Source organism: Lottia gigantea (assembly GCF_000327385.1).
Source record: "Lottia gigantea unplaced genomic scaffold LOTGIsca_62, whole genome shotgun sequence".
Classification (NCBI taxonomy): Eukaryota; Metazoa; Mollusca; class Gastropoda; family Lottiidae; genus Lottia; species Lottia gigantea.
In genome coordinates, this window is record NW_008710115.1 from 1,482,789 (window position 1) to 1,491,824 (window position 9,036).

Consider the following 9,036-nt stretch of genomic DNA (forward strand, 5'->3'; position numbering starts at 1 on the left):
TTAATCCTAGGTTCTTTGATTACACATTGGATGTCAGTCGTGAACTGCTGAAGACAGAGTGGGGTTTCATGGAATCATTAGGTGGAAGGCCAAGGTTGACGAGGGGGAACTGACAGCACCAGGCAATGAACCCTCGTGTATACTCATTTAAATGTGATGTTATATCTTAACATTTTAAGGACGTCTTAGCATACAAGTTTCTCAACTAGTTAGGATTTGGATGTTTGCATACTTATGATCGAAAGCAATGCAATGTCGAGTCTTACTTAAGATATATCCTGTACAACCCAAATTGCAACAGTCAAAACAATTGGCATCTGGTGCGAGGGCCACTAAACAAATATGCAGCACAAAACATAGCCAGCCCTGTCGCCAGGAGTGAATTGGTGCTGTGGTCTGACTTTCTTTCAAGGTCGTAGCCCGTCGCCGCGAAACCATGAGTTGGCGTCTGGGGGCTCTTCCCAAAGATATTTTTTTTAAACTAGAAGACCGGAGAGCGCATTTCTGTCGATTATGGTGCGCCAAAATCCCAGTCAAAACGTTTATCTTTTCGGTTTTGTACCAAACTTCGCTTTTCCGAACTAGTTCTGACCAATACACCTTCGAAAATGATCTCCTGTGGTTAGGATCTCTTTCTGAGAAATATCTCAACCCAAAAGAAGCAATAACTTCACAGTTTAAAAACAATTAATTACTATAATTTATATTTTATACTAAGTATCACTATCACATTATATTATAAATATGTTCAAAACACAACAACCATAATATTATATAAAAAAAATGAAAATAAAAGTGAAACTAAATCTAGCCAAACAAATTAATACTGAAAAATCCTTCAATGACTTTGATATATAACATCCTACACCTGGTCCCTAAAAAAGCATCCTATTAAACGATGAACAATAATAAAGAAAAAGTCATAAATAAGGCGTGAAGAAAAGTTGTATCAAAATTAGGAACACTGTTTTGAAAAATATGTGTACAGTTATTCCTCATTCACTCTGTGTTTAAAGGGTTTTAAGAGACTTCCTCTTCCATATATGTCTCGACGACACCATCTCTTTGTACCACTCTCAAACCTGATAACAACTGAAGTTTCTGGCTACCTACCGGAAATATCACTAGCGCTAAGTACTTTTTGCCCCAGTGGTGACATAAACGGATCCATTGTGAGGGGAATGACAGAAACCACAAATTTCAGACGACATATTTGAATAATGCAATTAGAAACTATGAAAGTTCCGACAAACATGAAATGCGGAATAAAATAACTTTATAGATACGGAAGATGAAAAATTGAAAGTAATAAATGCCCATTTATAAATAATTTGTGTCGACATCGAGGATTATTTCACCCAAAGCTTAAACAAATTGCTCAAAATCAAACATAGTTAGTAATTTAACATATTTCTAAGAATTACAATGAAGAAAGTCTTCTAATAGCAAATTTCTATATACAGCGAATATACATCTGTCAAGTCAAGTATTATTATTTATACCATTAATCACAGAGAGTCACCACAGTAGAAGTGTATAGATCTAAGGAATTGTCAGGGTGGTTTCAATGATAAAAGGGTGTTTACTTATAAGTTGCCATCTAGGCATGCATAATAATTTCCTACCGCCAAGTCTACTATGATCCGAAGCGAAGACACCTAAAGACACATTTAACTATAATCAAGAATAAAAGACTTAATTTGACACTGAATATCTGCATACGTAACGGTTGTATTTGTGATATAGACAATCCGATGTTTACAAAGAGTATTTTTTAAAACGTACTTGAAGGTTAGAGAAGTAAGAGAACAATAATAGCTCTATATTATTGAAGTGAAGGCAGAGATATAGTTCTACATTTGACAAGGCCGACACATTCTACGGTTTTCTCACTTTCAGTCAACCTTAAAGACAATCCACCATGTGAGCTACATGACGCTGGCGTCTTGGTGATCTTGAACTTTGATCCCGGATTTTTTCACGTTCATGAGCTCTGTCAAATATCCAATCTGGTTGATGTTTTTCTTCGCGGACCTCTTCTCTATGTTTAGCTCTCTTAAATGTCCATTCTGGCTCTTCCCATTCTTTATATCTTAAATCCTTTCGGTGTTTGGCTCTTTCAAACAACCAATCAGGTTCACTTTCTTCTTCTCTTGATTCTTTACGCCGATTTGCTCGCTCAAACAACCAATCTGGACCAGACTCTCTTTTACGTACCTCTTCACGATCTTGTGCTCTTTGAAATTGCCAGACACCTGAATCATCTGTTGTTTTTCTGGATCGAACATATGTGTCATCTGAATGTGTTCCTTCTTTAACCTGGTGCCCTTTTTCATTTCCGTCATAAATACCGAATTTCTTCTGTATTTCGCCTATTTTCTTTACTGTCATTTCATTAGACATTTCCAGCTTTCCTTCAATGAGCATTGTTCTTCGTCTTATCAAAAGCTTTTTCATCTGCCAATCTGGTAGAAACTGAGAACAGTGGAGAATTTGAGAGTCTGTTGGCAAATCTTTTACAACTACACTTGACCACCATTGATCTTGACAGTTCAGTAAATCTAAATAGTTGTTAATGTTGCTGTTAGATTGATGTTTATCTGAGTAGAAGCCTAATTCAGTTGCAAAATGTTGAATATGGTATATTCTATTCAACACTGATTGTCTGGCTTTCTCATCTAACTTTTTAAATACATCATAGTTCATTTTATTGGACATTTTATATAGAAATTTACTAATGGTTTTTTTAAGTTTTTTCTCTGATTTTTGCTTCTTTTTCTCCTTGATTACAGCTCGTTTCTGGAATTTTCGTTCTTGTTTTGCTTGATGTTTAAGATGCTTTGCATTGCTTTTTGATTTCTTAATCCTTTTTCTATCATGGCCTTTGTCTCTTCTTGCTTTTCCCTCTGAAGACTCTTTATTTTTTTGCTGCTTTCCTTTATCTTTCTTATACCATCTGGAAACTTTTCGTTGAAGTTTATCTTGAAGTCTCTTTCCAATATTGACAACTTTGTTAGTGAATTTGGTTAGAGTTTTGGTGACTTTTCCTTCGTGCTGAGCCCAAAATTGATGAGAAAGATTTTTAACTTGAAGCCACGTATCTTTAATCTGTTGACTGACGTTAGACATTTTGTGACGAGTCTTGTTCAAGATGTCCTTCACGTTATCAGACCATTTGGCATGATTATTGGTATTTTCATTTGTATCATTTGATGAGTCGCTATCAATTTCTTCGTCAGCTTCATTTCTTGACCCATTGATGTCTACACCCTGGTCTGTATCGTCATCATCTGTAACATCTATATCATCATCACCAAGATCTATAACATCAGCAAATTCTGTAAAATCATGAGCAAAATCTGTAACATCATTAGTGATATCTGTAACATCATCAGTAACATCTGTAACATCATCAGTAACATCATCAGTAACATCAGTATCATAATCAAGATCATCCATCTGAAATTCATCAGTAATCGTTTGAAGAACTGTCTTTGAATCATTTATCATCTCCGCAACCACATTCTTGACATCTTCAGCTACAGCAGCAGAACTAACCAACCATGTTTTTAGTATTGTTGTATTAACACTAGAAAAAAATTGAGTAAAATTGAGATTTGAGATAATATATTTCAAGCAATGGGTTGAATTAAGATGGTTCTGTTCTTTCAAATCATTGTACTTCTGGTACCAGATTTCTGCATAACGTTGAGCATGATCTAATTCTTCTTTCAGAGCAGTCACATTCTCGCATTTAAAATCTGAAAATATAAGATTCAGGCAATTTAATATGGTATTAGTTACCTCCTACTAACATGTATTGACACAAGCCATTTGTTTCATCAGATAATAATCCCCCTCCTTTCCTTCTTTCGAACTTTGAGGAACATGAGAGTTACTTCCCTCTTAATTGTTCCATGCATTATGTGTGCAAACATCTTTCAAAATGAGAAGACCATATCACAATGTACACAGTATTACTATACCTTGTGTGATATTTTGATGCTCTGTTTCTATAGTAACTTTGTCCTCAGAAGATTCCATTTCAGTTACATGGTTACTTGGGTGACTGGTATAGCGAAGTCTACCAACTTCTTGTTTTAACAGAGAATTGTCCAGGCTTTCAGAATTGTGAATCTCTTGCAGGTCATCTAAAGAATAATCAGAAAGTCTTTTTCCATGATATTTCAAAGCTGCTTTTGTGTCACTAGCAGATTTATCACAAAGTTCATTGTTAAATTTTGCATTATCAGTGTTGCCTATATTCTTATTGGCTGGATGAGTTGTGTATTTTAATCGACCAATCATTTGTTTTAGTTCCTCTTTCTCAATTTTTAATTGGTTAATTTCATTCTGAAGTTTAAGTCTTATGACATTATCACTATCAGCGCTGGTCTCAAGTTTCCTAAATGCCTCTAATTCCATTATTAGCAATGCATTTTTAATTCTTAATTTCTCCTGTTCAGCTTTACTTTCTTCATATTTCATGTTTAAACTCTGCTGATCCTGAAAACAAAAAATATCACATAACAATGTATAATATACCTCTAAAAATCTGGCATTAATAGTTCTTCAGACATGTCACTCTTTATGGGATTACATTCCTATTCCGTTCTTAATCATTGGTTTTAGAGAATTTTCACCATTACAAAAGACAAATTTGGCATAAGTTTTTGTATCTTAAGCTATGTCAAATTTTTCACAAACTAGTGATCCAAAACTGTATCAGACTGGACCAGAAAGAACTGGTGATACATACTCATATTAGACAATTTCAAGATTAAAACTTCACATAAAATACTCACTACTCTTAAATCATTGATGGTGAGCTTTTGACTCCATTTTTGATTCTGGCAAGTAAGGGCTTGAGATCTTAAACTGACAATATTAGAATGTAGTGTTTCATATTCTTCTATTTCATCAAATGTTGCTGAAAATAGAAATAAAATAAGAACATACGATACACAACGTGGTAAAAATCTGAATGTTTCAAGTAAAATGATAATCAGACCTTTGTGACCTAGGTATGAAAAAGATGCAAGTCCATCTTAATGGTAACTGCAAGCTTAGATCATTTGATACATTTATGGAAATGTTTGACAAGACCAGGTGTGAGAAAGTCTTATGACCTTAAATAATACATCTTTATTTTTCATTCCAAAAAAATGGGTACAGATAATCCATAACAAAAGGTTTATTGAAACAGGAAACGGAACCCAAAATGTTTTTCTTCCAAAATTTGGTTGAAAACTGATGAATAGTAACATACCAATTGCATGACCAATACCAAGTCCAAGCACAACAGCAAACATTAGTATAGCAATTACATCTAATATAAGGTTTAAATCACGGTTAGGATTATGAACATATTGGCGTGGTACATCACCAGCTACTAATGGTAAATCACCAATGTCATTAACGAAAGACATGTCATCATCTAAAGGTGGAATAGATCCAGTATCACTCTGATCACTCTCAATTCTATCATCCTCAGTACCAGAATCAGTGTTCCTGTCTTGATCTTCTTCCACTTCTGCTGATTGATCATGATGTTCCATATCAGATAAATCTTCATTTTCAAGGTTATTGTTATCTTCCAACTCTTGATTGTCAACCAACTGATGCTGGACATCAACACCCAACCCATCATCCATTTCTACAGGATTCTGGTTGTCAGCTTCCAGCACTTGGTTGTCAACCACCAAATTTTGAATTCCATTATACAACCTATCGTCAATATCTGCAAGATTCTGGTTGTCAGCTTCCAGCAACTGATTATTGGATACTGCTGGGTTCTGGTTGTCATCCTCAAATTCCTGGTTGCCATTTAGACCAGGTTCATGGTTGATGCCTTTATCAGCTTCCTGGTTGAAGCTTTCATAAGGCTCCTGGTTGATGCTTTTAGAAGGCTCTTGGTGGATGCTTTTATCAGAGCTTAAGTTGCTGCTTTCTTCAAGTTCTTCATTGCTTCCTTTTGCCACAGCTATTTTATCTCCAGCACTATCCTCAGTTGAGGCTGAGTTTTCTCTACTGATGAAGTTAAAATTAGAACTAACTGAAGAAGATGTCATAAGAAGATTATCACCATCTAAACTCTCTGATTCTAATCGAATGTAATCAGAATCTGAAATGAAACAAAAAGAACAACTGAATTTGCTTATTACAGATAGATACATGCACCCATACACAAAACTGGAGCTTTTACAACAACAACACAATATGGTGATGGATGAACAGGCAGGTGTGGTGGCAATAAGATAAAAATATAGCTTGCCAGGCAAGGTAACATACGCCCACAGATAGCTTTATATTTACCATCTTCATAATGACATTGACACACAAAATCAAAAGAATCTAAGAATGTAAAGAATTGTAGCTTGTAGATAAGTACAAGTTGCACAATATAGCTAATAGAGTAACATTTCAAGTCAGACAGGATATTTTGGTGAAAAATTATCCGATCATCACAAAAATCGATAGGGATCATCTTCATAATGACATTGACACAGAAAATCAAAAGAATCTGTAAAAAAGTGTAGCTTGTAGAGTGAGCACGAATTGCACAATATAGCTAATAGAGTAAACGTCAAGTCAGACAGGATATTTCCGTGAAAAATTATCCGATCATCACGAAAATCAATAGGGATCATCTTCATAATAACATTGGCACACAAAATAAAAATCAAAAGAATCCGTAAGGACCGTAGCCTGTAGAGTGAGCACGAGTTGCACAATATAGCTAATAGAGTAAAACGTCAAGTCAGACACGATATTTCGGTGAAAAATTATCCGATCATCACGAAAATCGATAGGGATCATCTTCATAATGATATTGACACACAAAATAAAAATCAAAAGAATCCGTATAGAATTGTAGCCCGTAGAGTGAGCACAAGCCAAATGTGAACGGACGGACGGACCGACGGACTGACAGGGTGATTACAATATACGCCCATCTTTCGAGTGGGCGTATAAAAATTGTAGCCTGTAGAGTGAGCACGAGTTGCACAATATAGCTAATAGAGAAAAACGTCAAGTCAGACACGATATTTCGGTGAAAAATTATCAATAGGAATCATCTTCATAACAACATTGACATAGAAAATAAAAATCAAAAGAATCCATAAAGAACTGTAGCCTGTAGAGTGAGCACGAGCCAAATGTGAACGGACGGACCAACGGACGGACCGATGGGGTGATTACAATATACGCCCATCTTACGTGTGGGCGTATAAAAAAGTTGCTTCATTTAAGATGTGCCTCTAATTTCACAAAGTCAAGATACACAAATTAACACAGATAACATATATGGCATAATATAAAAATTTGTATTCATTACCTGCATCACTACTATTATCAGAAAGATCAGATGGAATAGACTGTATACTAGGTACATTGCTAGTATCACTAGATACAGACATCTCTCTACAATATAAACACATGTTTCAGAATAGCAGAATTAGTTCACAGGACTATAAGTTTTACTTTTACTTAATCTTTCTTTGTGTATCAGACCAATTATGCATCATTAAAATTTGAATTAAGTGTCCTTGGTTTTAACCAAAACCAAGTGAAAGATTATATATTCCTCACCTTTGTATTTGTGGTTGATCACCTGCAAAACTGTTCATGGGAGACAACTTCTGTTTTGAGCAGTCAACTTTTTCATGATCACCAATATCTGCATCACTGTTACTGTCTAAAGAACCTTTAGTTACAATGTCTTCCTGATTTTCAAGACTGGTAAAACACTGGTTACTTTCAGCTGCCTGACATTCTTCAGAGCATTTTCCATTTTCTGAAATAATTACAGCCAATCCATGTAAATAGCGCAAACAGAATGTCATTATGTTAACATTGCCCATTTCCTTTCCAACACCATCCCAAAATTTACATAAGAGAATAGTCAATAGCTTCCTTTGGAGGAACCATATAATTATCTTCCATTACTTCATATCAAATGTCAAGTAAAAAATAATTATATTTAAATGTTAGGTTTCTACCAGTATTCTGATATAAACATCAGTGCTATAATAATATAATGATACTAAATTCCTGTTCTCCTACCTTTCTCCACAGTACACCTATTTTGGAGTGTAGGAGAAATTGATCTTTCTAAAGATCTACGATTCTGATATGTTACAACATCATTCTCAACATTGACCACTTCAATAGAACTAGCACTGCTACCTTCATCAGTTAACTACAAAAACAAAGTTGAACTTATTTTAGTAAGCTTATGATATTCTCTATTGATCAAAATTATTTTAAGAAGATATATTTATGTGGGAATACAACATATTTCAGGGTCAATGTACTTATTCTTCTAATTTATGGGGTTTTTGTGTTTATGTGTTGTGTATCACTTACCAAGTTCTATTTAAATCTGTAAATGTGTGGATTTTAAGAGCATTTATGTCCACATAGAACCAAGTTAAGTTTAACATTTAGATCTGTGTTTTAATTAGACATTGGGAAATGGACCTATACATCTCTATGTGAGTGAATAAAATGTTCTATACAGGCATACTGACCTCTAACTCTCCATCTTTATCAACAAAAGTCCAATCTTCAGTATCACTTGACTTATCACTCATTTCTCCTTAATAATACAAAACATACTGTAAGTTTATAATAGAAGAAAAGATTTTAAACTTTGTTAAATAGTGTTTACAGTCAGTTACAAAACAGAACAGTTGAAATGAGTAACATGGTCACTTTAGAAAAAAAAACTATCAATTAATACTTGCTTTGCCTTTGATGCCCAATTGGGAGAATATATCAGAACATATCAAGTTTGATTTTAATTCTATTTCTATCATTTGCACAGATCAACTTTCAGGTGAATTTGTATATCACAGAGCTTGAAGAAAATTCAATTTAAATCAATTAATCTACTGGTAAGCTATAGCAGCGTGCAATGTTCATTTTTTGCAAACAAACTAAATTACATTCCAGGTTTCTACTTTCATTTTTATACAAAATTTATATATATATATATATATATATACACATGACTGAATTGACAAAAGTTCA

General features: G+C 34.3%; 1 protein-coding gene across 1 annotated transcript; it reads right to left on the reverse strand.

The window, feature by feature from the left end:
• Positions 1-669: 669 nt before the first annotated feature.
• On the reverse strand, positions 670-8,597 carry LOTGIDRAFT_235292 (hypothetical protein; the record flags this gene model as incomplete). Its single annotated transcript, XM_009064418.1, has 9 exons — positions 670-3,115; positions 3,692-3,761; positions 3,987-4,506; positions 4,806-4,930; positions 5,270-6,124; positions 7,340-7,425; positions 7,594-7,798; positions 8,068-8,203; positions 8,535-8,597. The coding sequence occupies 9 exons, from the start codon at positions 8,595-8,597 to the stop codon at positions 1,906-1,908; spliced, it is 3,270 nt and encodes a 1,089-aa protein (XP_009062666.1). The 3' UTR covers positions 670-1,905.
• Positions 8,598-9,036: the final 439 nt, after the last annotated feature.